The sequence below is a fragment of the Microcebus murinus genome, chromosome 4, assembly GCF_040939455.1.
Source record: "Microcebus murinus isolate Inina chromosome 4, M.murinus_Inina_mat1.0, whole genome shotgun sequence".
Taxonomy (NCBI): domain Eukaryota; kingdom Metazoa; phylum Chordata; class Mammalia; order Primates; family Cheirogaleidae; genus Microcebus; species Microcebus murinus.
Window position 1 is genome coordinate 33,858,303 of NC_134107.1, and position 22,403 is coordinate 33,880,705.

The following is a 22,403-nucleotide window of genomic DNA, read 5'->3' on the forward strand; positions in this document are numbered from 1 at the left end:
CTAATAAGCTTATACGTTAAATCCTTTTAAATACATTAGTCAACAGAATTCACATATTGCTAATTTTATACCGAAAAGAGCATTGTGTTCTGTTGGTTGAGATCATTAGTCCTACATTCTTTGTCTCTTTCTTTTCTACTTCTTAAGATCTTTCATATTGTTTATTGCTATATAGATTGTCATTTCTTCCATGAATCACACCTTCCATATGTAATCAGGCCTGTATTGGTTTTATATGTTTGATACCTTATTTTTATAGAGTATATGTATGGGTAGCTTTTAGCATTTTATATTGTTATATCTTTTGATTTTTTTCTCAAATATAAGTCCTTTTGACTATATTATAAATTATATGGGTTATATAATTTATATGCTGTTACTTATCAATTCTTTGCACTCTTGGGAAACATAGATGATGTTTCTACCTTTTTAATGTGCTCTAGAGTCAATCAGTGCTAGTGGCTGAGAAGTAAGATTTATTTAGTAAATTAACTAAATAGTATTTATATGGAATTGTCTTTCTGTAGTTTTGGTTCTAAAAGTTTATACAAGGAAGTAACACATAGTGATATAGTGTAAAAAGATAATTCTTGTGGAATTATCAGAAAGTTTAGAATTTTATAAAATTATGAGAAGTTTTAGTTAGCTTTTCCATCACACTTTTTGTTGGATTCTAACCCATAAGAGTCAGTCACAAAAGTTCTCAAAGCTAGTAAATATATGGGAGGGTCATATATCAGAGGATAAAGGGTGTGGCTTTCTTTCAGTTGCCTTGTAAAAGAATTAAAATAGTGCCAGGCATATGTTCATGCTTAATAAATAATACTGACATTTCTTTGACTTTTTCCCCCCTCAGAGGTGACATTGTGATTGCAAAAAGCCCAAGTGATCCAAAATCAAATATTTGTAAAAGAGTAATTGGTATGGAAGGAGACAAAATCCTCACCACTAGTTCATCAGATTTCTTTAAAAGCCATAGTTATGTAAGTAACATTTCAATTATTTTGTTCATTGGTATCATGGTTGATTGACATTAACTTAATACATTGACAGTAGAAAATAAATTTTATTCATACTTTGAATGTAAGAAAAAGTGCTGCAGCCAGTAGAATTTAAGTATGTTTATGTCAAGAACAATTTGGCCATTATATTTCATATATTTTAGTTCCTTTTAAAACCTCATATAAACATCTCAGTAATAATTATTACAGGCAAGATTCATGAAGGGATGCTAAAATTATTGGACAAAGTTTGAGGAGAAATAGGATATTTGCATAGTCTCAAAGAGTCTCATCCTCTTTCAGGATATTTATTACAAAGGGAACAACCTTAGGGGAGGAACCTATTAGGTACCACCTTTCCCAAGTGATCAAGGTTAACTTCACCAATAACAAGAATATCAACATAGTGTATCCCTGAATTGAACTACCAAGAAGGGAGCATCACTTTTGTGGCATTGCAAAAAAACGGAAAAAAAAAAAAAAAAAGGCAGAAAACTTCAGTTAAATCATGGGAAAACATAAGACAGACCCGAACTGACGAACTGAGATTCATTCTACAATATAACTGACCAGTGCTCTTCAAAAATGTCATGGCAATGAATAACATGGACAAACTGAGAAACTGTCATAGATGGGAGGAGACAAAGGAAACATGATAACTACATGAAATCTGGGAGTCTGCCTTCGGAATTTTTTCCAAAACTGATTAGTTAGTGGAAAATCTGGCAAAATCAAAGGAAGTCTACACTTTAGTTTTTAAAACCCTTTTTAAAATTTTAGAATAGAAATTGTATATAATTTCAGCTTACCTATAGAAAAAGAATGTAAGAGCAGCACAATGGAAGAGTGAAGAGCAGATGTAATGTGGTAGTTCCTTTCATCAGTCACATGGTTGCTATGACAGGGCTTATAGGGGAGGGGTTGGCCTTTTGTTTACTCAGCATATACGCTTCTTACTGTAATAATTATAGCTTAATTTTCTACTTCAAATTTTCTGTCACTATCAAATTAATATAGCTGTTATGTCTGTTAACTTTGCCTCTATATTCATTCCCAATGTAAATACATAATTGAAGAGTTAAACTGTCTTTGTCATTATAAATTTATTTTGAACTATAATAGCCTCTGATTGCCTTATATGTAAGTTTGATCAATAGCCTATTAAGGCTGAGTACAGTTGCTATCACCTGTAATCCCAGCACATTGGGAGGTTGAGTTGGGAGGACTGCTTGAGCCCAGGAGTTTGAGACCAGCTTGGGCAACATAGCAAGACCCCATCTTTACAAAAAGATTAGCTGGGCATGGTGACGTATGCCTGTAGTCCCAGTTACTCAGGAGACTGAGACAAGAGGATTGCTTGAGCCCAGGAGTTTGAGGTTGCAGCAAACTATGATGACACCACTGTACTCTAGCCTGTGCAACAGAGCAAGACCCTGTCTCCAAAAAGCTAAAAAAAAAAAAAAAAAAAAAGACTATTAAATAATCAATCTACTATTTATTTACCATCCCTAATAGGCTATGGTTCAGCTGTGCAAGTGTTTTTGACATTTATTACTACAATGCTAAACACATTACTACAATGCTAAATTGTTAGCTGATGGTGATAATAATGTTAAAGATGATATTGTGGTATCGGGTAACCTGTTTTTCTACTATGGCCTTCATCATGAACATTGTATCATTTGCTTCTTAAAAAAATGTTAGATTTTTGTCATATAGTTTCACCTTCATATAACTATTACCATTTCATGAGATATTCTAGTCATTTCTAAGTTGCTTTAGCAACAGTTATATACTAGAGACCTGAAAGAGTTTTGTCATCAGACAGAACAACAGAACAACAGAACAAATAAATAACATCCTCTAATCAAACACCATATCGTTGTTGTTATTTTCATTTTAAGAGTTATTGAAGAAGGAATATCAGGAAAAAAGGATTTAGATAAAGTCTCTGCTGAGTAATCAGAGAAGATAACCAGAGGACTGCGAGATGTAAATTTTTTTGAATATTCTATTTAAGATAAATATCGACTTTTTTTTGTTTTTAATTGACACAAATAATTTTATGTATTTATGGGATACAGTGTGATATTTTGATACATGTGTACATTGTATAAAAATCAAATGAGAGTATTTAGCATATTTATTACCTCATACATTTATCATTTCTTTGTGGTGAGAACATTTAAAGTCTTCTTTTCTAGCTATTTTGAAATATACAGTACAATATTGTTAACTATAGTCACCCTACTCTGCAATGGAACACCAGAATTTATTCCTTCTGTCATTGAGTTTTTATATGTTTTATGAATGGACAAATTAGAGGACACTGCCATTTTGTTCCAGAAATATTCCATTCACTTTGGTTTGGCATATTTATAAGTGTACAATAAATACATAATTGTAATATTCTTAGCCAATACTTATGTACTTACTCTATACTGTTGAAACTCTTCACAAGGGTTAACTTATTTAATTACCACAACAGCAACCCAATGAAATAGGTAACAGTAGTATTTGATAAGAAAACTAAACAACAGGGAGGGTAAATAAATTGCACAATTTCAAACTGAGAGGAAGAGTTGAGATGCAAACACAAGTAGCCTGGCTTGAGTATCTGTACTCTTTCCTGTGCCACTACTTATCCCAGAATATCATCTACTTATTTAATTGTTATTTCTATTCCCATCTTATCAAATTGTATTTATCTTTGTTATTTTATAAAAGAAAAGGAACTATTTCTGCCTAGGGGCAGTATTGATTCTGAAAGAGAAGCCAGTGTTTTTCAGGGCTTCCCCCATGCCAGTTTTTTTAGGCTTGGTTATTCCAGCGCTAAGAATTGTATAGCTATTACAGAACCACTTTAGCAAATGTGTTCCATTAATCAAGGTGATTTATAACAAAAATCCATCCAAGTTTGGCATACTCTGAAAAGATATCCAAACTGTTTGCAAGGTCTGAGTGTTCCCTTTTTCAGCTATCTCAGAAGCACCCTGTGCTGTATTTTATTAAATGGAGTTCTTCCCCTTACTTATGCATCCTCGTAGAAAAATCATTGTTTATAAGATGAAGACATTACTATTCAGGTCTTGATTAAGCAGCAGAGTAAAGATGATCAATATTAAGTATGTTTTGAATTATAGGCAAAAAATATTCTTGTACATAGGTGCATCAGAAAGCAAAACACCAAAATTGTCACTTGGAACCTAGACTATAGAGTTTAGCATATGAAAGAAATGGCATTGTTTGTAGGTTGGCAAAAAAGAACATAAACATAGGTTAAGTGATGTGGAATCATTTTATTCATTTCAGAGTTCTTTCTCCCACCCCCATTCCAGAGTTCTAAAAGTCCATGTGGCAAGCAACACTTATGAACCAGGTTTATTTTTTATATTAAGTATTTGGAAACTGAGCAGTTCTTATTAAGTTGCTATTGCAGTGAGTTTTGCTTATTTTGAGGCCAATATTTTCCTGGGATTATAAGCTGAGTATTGGCTACTGTAAGGATATGAGCTTAATTTGTCACTCTCAAAAGGAACAAATTATAATCAGCTGAAACATCTTTAACACCTTGCCTTGCTAAATATACTATAGGAATTCCTCAGTTTACTGTTCAAAGGCATTACTTTACCAAAAATAATTTAGTTGTAAGTAGGAGTATTTAGTAAATAGGAGATAAATAACATGAATTGGCATTCTTTTGTTGCTTTGCATAGTAGGCAATATGCAAAGTAAAACCCTATTTAATTAAGTCTTCATTTCCCTAGGGAATAGAGGGCCAGAGGTCAGGAAATACAGTATAATTTTGTTAGAAAGGCAATGAAGAGAAGAAGAAAAACACTTTGTAATCTTTATTACGATAATATTGTGTGATAGAGTAAGACTGTGAATCCATCGTATAACTATGGTATAGGTTGACATTTTGAAATATAGTAAATTCCTATCAGGAAACATGCTGTAAAAACTCCCATCCAAACAAACTTCCTTGACAATACATCCTCCTATAGGAAAGAGTTGTGTATATTTACTCCACTCTGAGGTTCTTACTGTCTTGCTCATTCCAGTTAGGCTTTTGGTCCCTACCGCTTTATTGAAACAGTTTTTGTCAAAGTCCCCAACTCCTCTGTTGTCTCTACGGTGGTCAACTGCCTGTCCTTGTCCTACTTGATCAATTGTTAGTATTTGAAATAGTTGTGTTGGAAACCTGGTTTCACTTAGTTTGGAGGATATCACTCTCTCTAGGTTATCACTGTGGAGTATCGAACTCGGTCTAGATTAAGTCTTCTAAAGGAATGGGGGAAATATGGTATGCTGGACCTAACTTGGTCTTATTTTGGGGGAAGGTTTGGTGCCCCAGAAATGCTATGGTGGTCTTTGTTACAATGAAGGATAAGTTGTCCTTGTAACATCCAGTCCTAACTAATTAGGTTATGTGGCAATAAGAGTTTTCTACATTTCAGTAAAAATACATGTGCTTTTTGTATATATTCAACTACTATATAAGTATTTTGTTCTTTTGATCCTTTTATTGGTTGACAAATTAATGATGGGTAAAGTTGTTACCTGTGGTTTATAAACATCTCCTTTAAGTGAAAACTTTTGCTTTTCATTGGTTGTTCATTGTAAAATGAAGAATCATTTTTGGAATTTTTCAAACAATGAAACTATTTATTGAGTTTTAGTTTCGTAACTATAACAGCTACCTTGTAATGAAAATAGACATATTAATAGAACATGATTATGGAGATTCCAGTATATTCGTGTGGTTAAAGCATAGAAGTCTTTCATTATTTTGTTAAAGAAAGCAGATCTGTACTTATTAGAAAAATTATATTTTACTTTTCTTCTAACACTACCAAAATTATCAAGCTATATAAAGGTTTTTGGATGTCGTTGGTAACAGATAACACAGATTCCAGTGTTGTACACAAAGGCGAAATGCTATTCACCAAATGATAGTCTACAACCATGGCACAGTGATGATAGCTGAATAAGGAATGTAATATTTCTTACATTTTTGTGAATTATAGAATATATTAATAACAACATCATTATTGTTGTTGGCAGAAATGTAAGAGATGGAGACAATTTTACATTCCAGAAAGAACTGATTAAATGTTTTCAGGATACACTGCTGGTGTAGTGTTTTTATTAATAAAAACTTGGAAGTGCAACAATATGGCAGTAATAAAGCTGTTTTACGGTATATTAGAAAATATTTAAATAAAACTGACAATCTGGGAAACAACCTCCCTAATTAGCATTATAAAATGGTCATGTTACATAGTTAGCAGTAATAGTCTTTTAATGTGTACTGTGTATTTAGGTTATAGTTCAAATCTCTGAATGTCCTAATGCTGTTTTTCTGTTTGTTTAAATGTCATTTACCTTAGCAAAAAGTCACAACCATCTGGTCTTCTATTACCCACTTGTATTATAAACAGAAAAAAGTACTTCTCTGTAGGGAGAGGAATCATCAGATTGAAAGGCTTGTGTATTATAAGCTGCTGATATACTAAATCCTTATGTCATTTAAATAGAAGAACTACCTAATAATGTCACTTATTACAACTAGGATATCTAAACAAGGGACTTGTTTTTTGCAGACTATAGTGATAAAAACCTGTGCTACACATCCATTTCTCAGCAACGGCTCTCAGGATAATCAATCATGGCATACTGCTAATGCCTTGATTGCAGCTGATGTAGAGGAAATATGTTTACTCTTTTGCTAAAGTGAAGTTCACTGCGGAGATGACGTGACTTTTTCATCCTATAGCTAACACAATTCTGAAGATAAATTTGACTTAGTATTTACAAGTCTGAGGTGTTTTTGTTCACTAAAGAATCATCTTTGAGGCCCCTCAGCTTAAGCATTTTCTTATGTGTTATGTGAACATTTTCAGAGTAATTTGTGCTTAGTTTAACAATAATATGTAGTTTATAAGAATTTTATTTTATAGCAATATATTTTATTTTTATGTTTGAAAATATGTCTATATGAAGATCAATATTTCTCCTGAAAGAGAAGCAGGTTGTCCTGAAATTTATTCATGTTGCTCATGAATTATTCATGTTGCTCACCTAATAATATTTTAATCACTCTAAGTTAGAAAGTCAGTGCCATTGGTGCAAATCTAGAGGCAGTGTGCAATTCAGTGAACTGTAAATATTATATGTATTTTTATCTTCAAGTTATTTGGGACCTCCATACTTTAAAATTGCCTAAAAGTAATTGAGAGAAATTAAGAAAGATTAAAATTGTTAACACTGTTGTTCAATGTAAGCATCTGAACCAGACTCCAAACTCTTTTGGTAGTAAAGAGAATATATTAATATTTCAAGTGTTATATGAAATATTACATTTGTAATATTTGTAATGTAGTGTTACATTTGTAATCTGAAAACAATCATCTAAGTCTGTTGGAAAAGCTGCTGTTGATTAGGTGGAATATGTTCAGATGTCTTTTGGAATAAGCAACTAAATGAAATTCTTATACTTTGGATAATTAAAATTTGACAAGTTTCTGTGAACAGCTTAATATTAGTCTATAAAAATATTCTCACTCTACTTAAAATAAGAGTGAAAAAGAGGAGTAACATATATAAAAGCAGATATGCATATTATAAAATGAGGTATTAATTAGCAATAAATTATTGGTATTACAAGTCATTACACTGCCAATCTAGATGTGAGAGTGTTTTCTTCCTGGGTTAGAATTTTCATGACTACTTTTAATGTACAAATCACTTAGTATGGCACAGCTAGTGCTCGCATCTCCACAAAACACACATGCAGAGCCAACAGGGAAAGGAGACTAAGCAGTATATTTAACAAGGTAATTAAAACTATAGGTGAATAATTTAAAATTCTCAGATACAATTTAAGATTCTCATCTACTTCCTATACATTGTTTATGAATCTCTAAATCAGGAAGGATTAGAGAAACTTGTCATCTGAAGATACCTGACTTCTCAATGTAAGGAAAATCAAAGTATGTCTAGGGACATGGACTGATAGGGACTTCTGACCCCAAACCAATCCCAGCATTCATGCATCTTCCTTAATGAGGCTGCCTCAGTGACAGCCAGACCACTGGACTTGGGAGGGAGGACAGAGGGGTAGGATGGGAAAGAAGACTTAAATGGCTTTTAGGAGGCTATCGCAGTAGGCACAATTTGCCAGACATTCATCCCTCAGATTTCCTTTTTTAATTTATGCATGCATTCCTTAATTCCACAAACATTTATTGAGGGTCAGCACCATCATGTTAGGGTAGATCAAGTCCTTGCCTCCAGCAATGCCAATAGAACTTTCTGAAATAATGAAAAGGAACAGAGGGAGGGAGGGGGCAAGGAGGAGAGGAAGGTGGAGGGAAGGAGTAAGGAGCTTGGAGGCAGGGAGACCAGTTAATCGATAATAAATAACATTGAAATGGAAAGAAGTATAAAGATTGTAGAAAGATCAAGGAAGTATCTAGACAAGATTGGATGCTGGAAGAAAGAGAATTGCAGGGCTTAAAAATGACACTTGAGTTCTTAGCTTTTGTAATAGGAGTAGGTGGTACAATAAAATAGGGGCAAAGTGAAAATGTTTGGGAAATGAACAGAAGATATATTCAATTTTGGACAAGTGTAGCTATCTACCAGTATCAATACTAATGTCAACTATATTTTAAATTAATACCATAGCAATTAAATTATTATAGCAAGTGGCAAAAAAAAAAAAAAAAAAAAGCCAAAAAACACTGCTTTCCCAAAATGACATCTGGATGCTTTGCCATTCCTCCTTGATGTCCACACAGTATGTTTTCATGATCTCTTAGTCAAAACAATGTTTTGATGCTCTCAGATCTAGATCAATCTTACTTTTAAAAGATCTTCAGCTACTCTCTTTGTATCAGGCATCATCACAAAGAAAAGTCACCTGTCATCCACCTGCCTAATTGGCAATTTTGTATTCACAAAGCTGGATTTTATTCTAAATAATTTGCAGCGTTTGGAACATTAGAGTTGTGTTTTGATGAATAAAACACAAGTAGGAGAAGTGTCTGTCAAAGAAAAATATGCAACAATGCCTTTTTTTTGAAAAAAATGCGTTAGTAACATCAAGTACAAAAAGACCTACATATTTAATTTTAATAATTTCTTTTTTTGAAGTATGAGTTCTTTCTGCTGGTGACCTTCTATTTCTAATACCATTTCAGATACAAATCTGTTTTCTCACCTATTTCTTTATGAAGCAGTTATGCTTAGGTGCTATTAGAAATTGAAAAGAGCTACAGAGATACAGCTGTAGCAATAAATCCATATAGGAATGAGTTTGGACTTTGGTAAGAATTATGTGAGGTGCCAGAATAAAACTATATGGTGGAAACGTATCAGTATTTACTGTATACAGTATGCATCTGATTTACCAACTGTTTAGAACTGTTTCTCTGAAAGCATGAGAAAACTCATTATTTTAATATTTACAACTATATTCTATGCTTTGAAATACCTTATGTTGTGTTAAGTTCAGCTCATTATCTGGAATATTAGAACAAAGGTGTAGATCAGGCTGTTTTAAAGTGAAAATGCAGAGATATTCTTAGAATGAGGATATAAAATCTTTCTTTTAAATACTAATACCAAATAGAACAAAGAGAAGTTAAATGACTGGGACATTAATATTGAGTGGCTTGGATAGAATGGCGTATGTACTGGATTCATTCCCAACCCTCTTCCCCTTCCTCTGCCTTCTGACTAGTTGGTAAATGGTTCTGAAGAAGTGGATGCTTCATAAGGAAAGGCCTAAGCATTTGATATCTAATAAACATTGCTTGATGAAGATGCCTATTGAAAGAATAACACTGTTAATGTTTACTATTAATATAGGATGATTTGATCTTAAAAATCAAATTAAATCAGCTAGCGTATTCAATATGGCACTTATTCACAATTAATGTACATTTGTAATTATATTGGATTCAATTCAAAGACTTAGGTATCATCAGATAACTGAATACAGTGTAAAAGAAAATAACCAAAAACATAATCAAAGTAAAATTGCAAAGCACAGTTCATTTTGCAGAGAACTGGGTAGAGTGCTTAGGAAATTAGGAACAAAGCAAGCCCAGCAGGCATCATTTATAATGGCAGCTGTGGCAACTGGTCGTAAGTGCTCTTATTGAATGGTTACTTGGTGCCAAGAGCCTTGTGTTACTTCATTTAGTTCTCACAGTATTTCTGTAAGGTATCTATTAGTCTTAGTTGTATAGATAAGGTTTAAATAACTTGTCCAAGGTGTTTAATTAGTAAGTTGCAGAGCTTCATTTGGAACTCAGGATTATGACTGTTGGACTGTGTCTTTAACCACTATCCTAAACAACCCATCAGAGATTATTATTCAGGATAGATGGAGGTATTGAGTACTTAGGGAGAAGATGAAGGAGCTTAGCTTGTAATAGCTATGAGAATGAGCAAGTCAAGTCTTAGACTAAGCTTTAAACGTACTCAGCAGGGAGATGCTCAGTAGTGAAAGAGGACAAGGTAGTAAAAAAGCCTACTTGAGCCCCAGTGCTATAGGTGTAGCTTACTGAAACTTTTGTTTAAATTTCTGCTGGTGATGACTGGTTATGAACCTAAAGTATCACCTTTTTTAAGTAGGGAAGGGCAACAACAATCCCCAGGAATTGGGTGGAAAGGATAGTTATAGGGAAGAATTTAAATGAATAGAAGAAGGAGGACTGCATTGAAAATAGTACCCATTAAAATAATCAGTGTATTAAGTATTCTATGCCTGGTCCTTATCAATGCAATCCCTTTGTCATACATCTAGCATTTTGGGAGCACTTCAAGCGTGACTCCAGATATTCTTCTGCCTTAATTATCTCAAGTAGTCAGCATGTGAGTAAGAAGTTAGGGCAAGGAGAATGTCAATAAAGACAGAATATTAGTGAAACTGTTCTTGAGTTTGCTTTTAGGCATACCCATTACTGGAACTTGAGACACTCCCGTTTTTTTAAATTAGAGATTAATAATGTTTTTTTTCATCTTTGTGTTCTAAGAAGCTGTTCTAATTTATTGTGTCTCAGGGGATTTAATTCTTTACTTTTTTACAAGTATGTTTTTGTTTATAGATCTGCTGATGTTTACAGGAAGCATAGATGCCAACAGTTGTTTACTGATATTTCTAATTTTGCTGTTACAGGAATCAAACAAATACTAGGTTTTATAAAATCCTTTTAGAAGAACAATATTAATAAATTATTTTACTTTCTAAATATTCTCTCTAGTAGTATGCGTGCATAGAGTAATAAATTATTTCATTTTCTAAATATTCACTCTAGTAGTATGTGTGCATAGAGTCTTATTGTGGCCACATTTTGATTATATAAATTATAATTAAACAGAATACACATTAGCCACACAGTAGACAGTAATTTGACTTGATACTGCTCACTTGGCAGATGATAAAATAAAAAAAAATTATATGAGTATTAATTGTTGGACTAAAATGACATCTTATGAATGTATATTCATCATAGGAACTTTTTTCAAGGAAAAAAGGAAATTTGCATCTTATATTTTATTGATTATTCCATTGGACATAAAGCATAATCTTTAAAATATATGTGCAGAATGAAATCTTGAGCCTAAAGTGTCACTGATATATCATTCAATGGTATATCATGGGCAATGATATTACAATTCCCATATACTTTTCCCAAAAGAAACCAAAAAGACTTTATGTGATTGCTTTTGTAAAATGTGTATGCCTCTATTTTTCCTATATATATAGGAAAAGGAAAAAATAATCCAAAGAAAGGATTCTAAAAAGTTCCTCTCCTTTTATGATTTTTGTTTATTGCTTTAATGACTATTGTTTCCTTTTCTTTTGTAGTCATTTTAGAAGAACCATTAAAGAAGCATGAGCAATAGGTAGGGCCAATGTATACCCTACCTCTGTTGGTTGTAAACTATAAAATATGTGGTAAATAAAGGGTTAGTTAAAAAATCAGTCTGTTCTTAGGATTTTATGTTTTTTGAAACTTTTAAATGGTCAAACCTATAAATATCTTACTTTTTAATCAGAACTTTTCCTAATCAGAAAGTTTCATTCAAAATTTGTTCTTTGCTGCATCAAACAAATTAGAAATGTGTTCTTTGCTTAATCACGTAAATGAGTTTGATTATAGTTTAGTAAATGTGTTATTTGATATTGGGGACTTTTTCATCAGATTTCACTTGAATCAAGAAAGGTAACACCTGTGGGTTGCTTCACAAAAGCCTCTTTTGTTAAATGGACACCCGCAAGCCAAGAGGCAATTACATTTGTTGCTTGTACTAAAAAGGAAGCACTTAACTAGGCCTCAGTAAATATAGCTGAGAACTAGAGGATTGATTCTTTTGTCCAGCCTTGAGATTAGGTTTTATCGTAGCTCAGGAAGTAAACCTCTGACGTAGAAAGGAAAAACAAGAATGATTTAAGAGTTCTTTAAATACTTTAAAATTTAGCCCTAAAGTTAGCTATGTCCAAGATACAGGGAAAATTGAGGTTTGAACAAAAGTAAAAATAATTTCTCTGTAGCATTCATTGGAAACACATACTAATACATTCTTATTTGGTCTCATGCATTCACTCAAGATGGTATAGCAGATTTACGACAGTATAAAAAGTAATCTAACTTAAAAGTTTTGACTATGAGAAGTAATGAACAAAGACATGGAATTAGGGATTTCCATTTTTGGCCATTTGCAAAACATTATAAATGTGTTTACTGGAATGCTTTTCAGCATTAGTTGTAAAATTATCATAGCTTTTTTTAAAAAAAAATACATTTTAATCTATTTTATCCTGTTTACATTTTATTATATTACTATAGAACATTTTTCTCTTATGTGGTTTGAATTTTCAATTTAGTAATAACTAGTAGGTTAATTTAACACACAATAACTGTGTTTTGAGTTAAAAAGGAAATTTTTGTTTTGATGCAAGGAACAGAACAAAAATATCCTTTCTAACTCAAAACACAGTTGCATCACTCCATACCAGAAAAGTCAGGTTTTGCATGTAGTACTTTGTTTAAATAAGTGAGTGCTTGGCTAGACTAACATTTTAGTCATGTAGAGATCTGGTGACAGTGGCAGTCATTTACTTAAAAGAAGCACAGCCTACTATATGGATTAGAAGTTAGGTCACTCTCTTTACATAATACTAAGGACAAAAAAACAAACACTTACCCTCCAATTAAAAAAATTCGACAAAGTTCTTCCTAACCTGCATCATGAAGGACATTGCTCCCTTTTTTAAAAGTACAAATATCACTGAAAGGATTACCATTTTAAGACATACATGTATCTGTGTGTATATATATGTATATACATTAATATGTTAACATGTAAATTTTGAAATATATAAAACATTCTTTTTTTTACATTTATGTACACTGCTCTGCTCTGCAACTTTTTTCCTCTGTGGAAATATTTCCATTATTTTTTTTTTTTACTGGCTATCTATTATAAATGAAAGATACTTTATTTAACCTCTGAGGTTAAATAAAAATGCCAACTGAAGAACATTCACACTGTTGCCAATTTTGAGATGCAGACAGTACCATAGTGGTGAACTTCCTTGGTACATAACTGCATGCTGAATTTGGCAAATCTTCTCTATAGATTTTGATAGTGAAAGGCTAAAAACATAACAGGAGATGCCAAAGCACACTTCACGCATCAAAAACTTTAGTCTTCACCCAGTGATTCTCTTCATGTTGTTATGAAGTATCCTTAAAAAAAAAAGGCTTTAAAAATTAGTTAATTTGAACATCTGTTTCTGACCATGATAGAGTAACTGGTGATGGACTTGTCCTCCTGCCATAAAGAACTAGAAAACTGGACAAAATATGTGAAACAATGGTTTTACTGTATTGCACAGTAGATATTATGAAACTGGTCCTTAAAAGAAGGAAAACAAAGCCTATAGTTGCCCCAACTTCTGCCTTAATGCAGTTTTCAGACCATAATACAAAAAGGGAAAATGCAAGCACAGCAAGTGGTCTTGCTGAGTTGAGACAAAGATTGGGGTACAGGGATGATTAAGTGGTTGAAACTTATGGATCAGACTACCAGGGAGGAGGGTGCTATAGAAAGATCTCTAGTAGTCTACATAGTTATAAGCTTAGGTTTTGGGCTGAGTACTAAATTGTGCCTGCTTATGGTGAAATTTAAGAGATTGAGCAAAGATTGACTACTGAGGAGCTGTAAACCAAATAAGTCTCAGAGCTCACACAGGGCTGAGAGACATTTGAGTTTTGACCAGCCAGTGTGGACAGATCTTCTTGAAGATCCACAGCATTCAGTAGACTCTGGAAGGATCAAACCTTAGTAGAAGGGCTAAAATAATCCTTAGAATGTAAAATAGAGACCCAACCTAACAGGCTTAAAAACAAGTCTTGAAGGGAATAAAGTAATCTGCAGCTAATTTAACTGCATCCTTAACAATCAAACAGAATCCCCCTACATTCAACACTTTCTGAAAACACAACAAAATCTGCTCAGTGAACGAATGTTCATCTTAATCACAGATTACTAGATATGTGAAGCAAGAAAATGTAACCCATAACCAGAAGTAAATCAGTTAAATAGACCCAGAAATAACAGGATGATATAATTAGCAGACAAGTACTCTAAAAGGCCAATCTAAATATTTTGTAGGATCTAGAGCAAAACATGAACATAAGGAAAGAAATGATAAATCCAAGAACTAAGTGAAATTTCTACAGCTTTAAAAATACATTAGATGGTATTTATAGTAGATTAGAAACTGCAAAAGAAAAGATCAGTGAATTTGAAGACACAGCAATGAAAATTTTATAAACTGAAGGAAAGGAAAAAGTCTGAGGGAAAGAATGAATGGCATCAATAACTCACTCATAAATATTTAATGTATAAAATCTAAAACTGTGTGGAATGTACATATAAAGACAAAAATTGGCTGGGAAAAATATTTGTAATAAATATATAAACCCTGTCTGTATTATATGAGGAACATTTGCAGGTAGATAAGAAAATTGAGATCCCAAAGGTTAATATACACAAAAGTAGGTACAGATTATTCACGTAAAATGCAATATAATCAGAAAACATGCAGAGAATAATGTTCTACCTTGCCAATAATTAAATAAATGAAGAGAAAAATATCACCAAAGCACACTAAATTAGCTATTATATTTACAAAAATGTAAAACATTCCAAACCTTATACCATCTGTTAGGATGTGTTCCAAAACAATAAAATAGTTCAATGTAGTAAATGAAACCACGAAAGCCTAACTATGACTCAAAATTTAGAAGATATAAAAAGCAAAGATTGATAAGAGAAACTACAAATTGGCAATATTTGCCATTTGTATCACAAAGGGATAATCTCCCTAATTTTTTTTTTTTTTTTTTTAAAGAGACAAGAGTCTTGCTCTGTTTGCCCAGGCTGGCCTCAAACTCCTAACCTTCAAGCCATTCTCCTGCCTTGGCCTCCCAAAGTCCTGGGACCACAGGTGTGAGCCTCCTACCCTCCCTAATATTTAAAGAATGCTTATGAAATGAGGAAAAAAAGAGATCATCAACTCAATAGACATGGCAAAAGATATGTAAAAATGCATCACAGAAAAGGAATTATATATGGCTTTTGAACACATGAAAAGAGATTCAGTCTCACTCATAAGACAAAGGCTAATGAAGACAATGATGCACTATTTTTCACCAGATTGGCAAAAATCTAGTAACAATGGTAATAAAAGTAATGAATGCTCTCAAAAAAATGAATTAAAATCATGACATTGCTGTCTGTTGGCTTATTCAGTTCTAAAATAGTAAAGACTTACAGAAGAGCCAGGCAGGTAAAAAGATGTTATATCTAGGGCGCTAAGTAATGTTGACTTTATATGTTAAGTGCTCTAAACAGAGAATCTAGTATGAGCAGATAAGTTTAGGGAAAGCTTCATGGAGAGTTAGAATGTATAAACATGGGTCCTGGTTTGCCGTCACTGGGACAGGCAAAGATCTCCCTAGATTGTTGGTATGTTGCCTTATTAGTTTGTAGAATATTTTTCTTTTGCTTTTACTAGTGCCCCTAATTTCATGATTTCATTTATTCATATATATTACCTATCTTTAGAATTCAGAAACACATTTCAAGGGGAAACTATGGATAAACATTTAAAGATCTTCTTCACCTCAGCTTTGTCAAAGTAATACTTAATAATATGTTAATTACATATGGCTTTTCCAAATTCATTACTTTTTTCTTCCTTCCTTTTATGACCTGAGATGTAATTTTTCTACTGTAGCAGTCTTAGCCTTACTGAACATATGTCAATTTTATTATATTGGTAGGGAGTTAACTTTGCTATTGTCACTAGGACTTATTAAATATAACTACTTCCACTAATAAAAGTGAGTGATCTTATGCTATCTGACATTCTATCAGTAAACTTATGTCCTTTTTCTATAGAGATATTTAACATTTAAGTGTATCTAAATGGAGTTAACTTGAAGGTTTCTGGCAAGTATTTTTACATGATATAAGACATTCCAGAATTGCATAATCTCTTATATATAATAAAAAGTAAAACTGAAATTTTATATTTTTGTATAAATTTTTCAGAAAAGTAATCTGTGACATTAAAAAAATTACAGTCTGTTATTAAATCCAAATAGGGATTTTTTTCCTCATATAAGATTCCCAAGCAAAAAGGTTAGTGAAAATAAATTATTTCCCAACAGATCATTTTGCTCTGGTCAATAATTCAACTTTTTCTTAGGTAACAGAACTGTAAAATAAAAACTTCTAAAGAGCAATTTTAAAGATTGTTGCTGGAGAGTAATTTTTTAAGTTTATACCAAACAGATATTAGTGGGCAAAGATATCTAATATTGCAGAATGCTTTTTTAGAAAGTAATGTGTTCTGTTCTAAATATGCTTATGGTTGTCCCTGAGTAAAAACTTAAAACTGATTTACCAGTTACTATATAGGACATATAGGAGATAGGGTCTTTTCACTTAGTAGAAGGTCACCATCATTAATTTTACAACTGATGATTTTATAATAGGTCCTTCTGGTTCTTCATGGTCATTATCAAAGTATAATGCATTGAAGATATAGCTTGTACAAAGGCAGAACAGCGATCTTAATTAGAATTCTGACAAGCCCACTCCAATAAAATGATGAGATTATTTGTAATTGATGTCACAATCAATTACCATTTAGTTCATCATGAGCATTCTAATAGGTCTGGCCTTGGTATTGGCCCCAGGATGTTGCTGAGTGAGTGGCTGCCCTGCTTATGCTGTTACTGAGACATAAGGGCACATTTTCAGTCAGTCAGCATCCTAATGACCTCTTTTGAAGTCTATTAAATTAATGACCCTGTCACACTGTTTTGATCTCTTATAACCTCAGTTTGGGTTTGTATAACAAATTAATGTTTGGGAACCACATGACAAAAAAAGATAGGTCTTTTAAAAAGTTGAAACCTTTGATATTTAGTAAGAATTATTTTATTATACAAGAAATAAAAGCAAAAATGCAAATCTTAGAATCTGTATTATTTGATAAAAGGGGTATTTACATTTACCCCTACCTCTAAATGACATGCTTTTAAATTATAGTACCCAAATTAAGTTTTATCTTTTTTAAAGGGGCTGCTTTTCTTCCCTAATTCTAGGTGCCAACGGGTCATGTTTGGTTAGAAGGTGATAATCTACAGAATTCTACAGATTCAAGGTACTACGGACCTATTCCATATGGACTAATAAGAGGACGAATCTTCTTTAAGGTACCATTTTATGCTTAAAATGTAGGCTTTATTCTCTGAGCTTGAAAAAAAAAGTTTCTCTCAAAATGAACTTTGAAATTTTCAGGCTATCAGTTCACTTAACTATTACACTGACTACATTTTATGAACATGGTGGCCTTTAATAGTTACATTGAAACATTATTATCCCCTTCTTTCAACTCCCATAGGGATAATAATAAAGTTCAACCTATCTTAGCTATATCCTAAGAAACTTTGAATTTGAATTCCAAAAATCGAATTCTTTTTTACAATTTCTACAACCATACTCATAACTCTGGGCATATTTTAATAAGTATGCACAGAACAGCAGTCTAGGTTCAAACTACCTGTCATGCAGGGATACCCTAGTCCAGTACAGCGAATCATGGACTTATGTGGTTATAGTGAATGCATGATTCTTAGGGAAGATTATTGTTTTCACTGGCTCCTCCTTTTTATCACAAGCAGTAAGGAGAAAAACAGGCATGAACACATGGGACTGTTGGATAATTTATAGGATTCTTTACATTTAAACAGATGCCATATTCAAATACTTAAAACCTAAACATTTTTAAATTGAAGGTGTATAATTCACTCTTATTTGAGGGTAGTAAAACACAGACATTCATACATATATATTCATACACTAAATAAACACATATAATTTCTTATATAATATTTGAATGTTCCAAACTTTAGAGTTTAAATACATATATGCATATTAGTTTATTTTCTAACATCTTATTTTGATGCAGATAATTTTATTCTTGACTGACAAGTAAGGACAAAGTGTTTTAATATATGACAGAGAAAAGGGATGAATAGAAAAAAGGAATATGATGATGATATAACATTACTTTCATTAATTGTCTACAACCACATTTTTATTTTACAGATTTGGCCTCTGAGTGATTTTGGATTTCTGCGTGACAGCCCTAATGGCCACAGATTTTCTGATGATTAGCAAAAATGTATTTTTATGACTTGATTATTGTCTCCTGTTCAAGTGAATTTATTACTGCCATTGAAACCATGTATTTACCAATAAACTATTTGCTATTCATTTTTAGTTCTTTTAAATTGTTAAATGTAAAAAATAACACACTGTGCAAGCTACATTAGTTCAAAATACTTGTGTGAGGGGGAACCTGGATGACTACCTCACTTTTGAATTTTTTAAGAGGTATAATGAAAATAATCTACTCTTCTAGAATGTGCCTCATACTTGAGCTACAGTTATGAGTTTACTACTTACATAAGTAGTAACTCTTCTTATTTATAAATCCAATCTGACAATGCCAAGAAGTTAGACTTAAAAAATTGCTAAGTTACATGCTTAGCCTACTCACTTGAAGTAAAAATGTTTCAGTGATCCCATAAATCTGTGGTCCCCAACCCCCAGGCCATAAACCGGTAGCTGTCTGTGGCCTATTAGGAACCAGGCCGCACAGAAGAAGGTGAGTGGCAGGCGAGCGAGTAGTGAAGCTTCATCTGTATTTAAAGCTGCTCCCCATCACTCACATCACCACATAAGCTCCACCTCCTGCCAGATCATCAGGGACATTAGATTCTCACAAGAGTGCAAACCTTACTGTAAACTGCACATTTGAGGGATCTAGGCTGTGAGCTCCTTTTGAGAATCTAATGCCAGGTGATCTAAGGTGGAGCTGAGGCGGTGATGCTAGCACTGGGGAGCAGCTGCAAATACAGATCATCATTAGCAGAGAGGTTTAGCTGCACAACAAATGTAATGCACTTGAATCATCCTGAAGCCACCGCCCTACATCTGTGGAAAAAGTGTCTTCCATGAAACCAGTCCGTAGTGCCAAAAAGGTTGGGGACCACTGCCATAAGGGTCCCTTAAAGTTCTTTAAATGAATTCTGACTTATACTGTATATAGAATACTGAATCATAAAAAAATAAATCTTTAAGGAATATGCCATCTGTAGTCTGCTACAGTTAATAATACATTGTATAATTACATTTAATCATCCCATACCACTTATTCATAAGTATAGGCATTAATACTATATTTTAATAAAAGTAATGACCAATTTGATTCTTTCGAAAAGCTTCCATTTCCTAAATTACATTTAAAGTTGGAAATAACAGTGTTCATGAACTTTGGAAATACAGCATAAAGACTGGAGTCAAGTCTTCTGACTCAAAAGCTATCTTTCTTTTTACTCTGTTAACTCTGAAATAACCTCATCAATATCCACATCGAATCTTCTTCATTATGGGAAAACTGACCTTACATTATTCACAAAAGATTCTAATCTAATTCTAATGACCCTAGCATTTGAGATAGATGTACAATATACCCTATAATTTTGGCATCTAGAAACATCTGTTACATCAGAAACTTAGTATCTATAAAGGAATATGATGATACTGCTACCCACTAAAAGAGGAGACATGCTCATGTTAGGAAACAGAAAATTCTTATTTTGTATCAAGGAAAAAATGAAATAAGTTCTTACGTGGGAATTTTCACCAAATACAATTTATAATTCAAGTCCTTTTTGTGGCAACCTGTAAATATAAATACATATAAATAACTAAATTAATTTTCTATGAATTTATGTTGATCTCTGCCTGATAATCTTATATTTTCCTTACAAATATAATAGTAGGGCTGATAAAAAAAATCCATTTCCTTGAAATGAGAAAAGCCCAATGGCCTCTCCTCATCATGTCTGAATACAAAGTTAAATGATTCTCAGCAGTGAACAATTTTAGTTATAACGAAGGACTTCTACAATTAGTGAACATGTATCACAAGAAATCAAGTTAACTTCTTCTGCTTCATCCTTGGAAACACTGTATTTTCCACCACATCGGCAACTCAGAGAAAAAGAGTGATCATCTGCAAAGAAAACAAAATAATGCTTCAAACACAAGTAACTACTTCACTATCACTCTTAAAAATGCAGAGTTCATTCTACAGAAATTGCAAAATGAAAGAAAGAACACTCAATAAAGGCAAAATGTATTAAAGGAGAAATGGAAAAAAAAATCCTTGCATAGGGGCAGGGCTTCTAAAAATTATCTACCAAAGAATCTTTATAGAGGAGATGGACAAGCTATGAATCAAGAGTTCTAAGATTTTGTCGGGAAAATGCTCTGAAGCAACTCATGAAATTCATTTGGAAGTTTTCTGTTTTCTTAGGATTCATATACATTTCACATTTTTCTCAACAATGTATTTGTCTAAAACATTACAGTAAAGGAAAAAGAAAAACACCCCTACCTGTCCACTGTTAAGGAACATGATGCTTTGCCTGGACTCTGTCCTTTACAGAAAACTCTGCTAACTCGACTATTTGTCAAGTTCAATATCTGGATACTTTCTGTTCTGGTATCACACAATTTCAAGAATCCTGACTCACATATATAAACATAACACTATGGGTTCCCCCCATGTCCGTGGGATGTGTGTCTGTATATGTATCTGTTTGGTGTTTACAAATGATATATGAACCAACAAGAAAATGCTGAAGTGAGATGCCCAAAGGAGGCCATATGGTACAACATTCCCACTCTAATGGTGGGAATTTTAAGTCTATTATCTTCCTAGGAAGTTGAAATTCTTTTGTCCTTTAACTGAAAGAATCTCTGATCCACTGGTCATTTACTGTCTCTGAGAAGTGATTGTGAAAGAAAAGCAACTTTAACAATCACATCTATGTTTCCACTATCATAATTTTTTATCAGAAATAAATGAAGTTTTTATCAAAGAACTCACGATTTCCTAGAAATATCTTCACCTGGTTCTTAAAACTGATTAATATTTAGGTCTTATTATATGTAGTAATAAAAAGAAAAAGAAAAATTCAGCTGCCTTATACTTGCTTTCTATCAAATTTAGCCTTGGAAAAATTAGCAAATAAATAAGCCAACTTTGGTTTTCTTATTCAGTAAGGAAAACATGAATTCATTAATCTAATCCTGCTTTTTATTTTTCACCATAATGCCTTATTTCTCTATAATGAAAAATAGTTTAATCTTGAATTCAAAGTACAAACATCTTCCCTAAGCCAACTTACACGTACTAAAGTGTGTTTTCAAAGTGAATTGTTTTATTACTAAATTGTCTAAAAGTGTACATATTCTAACCATCGATTTTTCTTAAGTTTACTCTCCCCTTCTTGTTTTTTTATCACCTCAGTGAACACTGAGAAACAATCTGAGGTGACATGTGCTTGGTAAATGACACTGAGGACACCATGGGCTACTGTGGAGTTTTGTCATAGATGACTCCAAATGTTAATGCTCACTAAAAATTCACATCTTGTTAAAATTTCTTCTTCTATTATTATTTTACCATCAAGCTTTTAACAAAGCGATATTTTTTACAGAAATCGTCATTTAATATACTGAATGAAGACCAACAAAATGACCAAGTTATATGAGAGACTAATGTAAGGAGAAGGTTAGCTTCAATCCCTCAATAGTTCATGCGTGCCTTTTAAGCATAATAAAATTTACTGTCCTATGATCAAACAGCTGACAATTTGGCTATGTCCACAATGTAGGGTTTCATCAACTTTTTTCCTGTTTTGGATCTTCACCTTCCAAGGC

General features: G+C 32.7%; 2 protein-coding genes across 24 annotated transcripts in view; one reads left to right on the top strand and one right to left on the bottom strand.

Annotated features, from left to right (window-relative positions):
• The window catches only part of IMMP1L (inner mitochondrial membrane peptidase subunit 1), a 79,028-nt gene extending 60,147 nt beyond the window's left edge, over positions 1–18,881 (top strand). For all 22 annotated transcript variants that reach the window (XM_012786064.2, XM_076002062.1, XM_076002067.1 and 19 more), the window contains 3 exons: positions 857–983; positions 17,708–17,818; positions 18,714–18,881. In XM_012786064.2, the coding sequence (XP_012641518.1) occupies positions 857–983; positions 17,708–17,818; positions 18,714–18,782 (307 nt within the window). In that variant the 3' untranslated portion in view covers positions 18,783–18,881. The remainder of the gene's footprint in view (positions 1–856; positions 984–17,707; positions 17,819–18,713) is intronic.
• The window catches only part of DNAJC24 (DnaJ heat shock protein family (Hsp40) member C24), a 62,817-nt gene continuing 58,730 nt past the window's right edge, over positions 18,317–22,403 (bottom strand). For both annotated transcript variants that reach the window (XM_012785888.2, XM_012785892.2), the window contains exon 5: positions 18,317–20,688. In XM_012785888.2, coding sequence (XP_012641342.2) covers positions 20,558–20,688 — 131 coding nt within the window. In that variant the 3' untranslated portion in view covers positions 18,317–20,557. The remainder of the gene's footprint in view (positions 20,689–22,403) is intronic.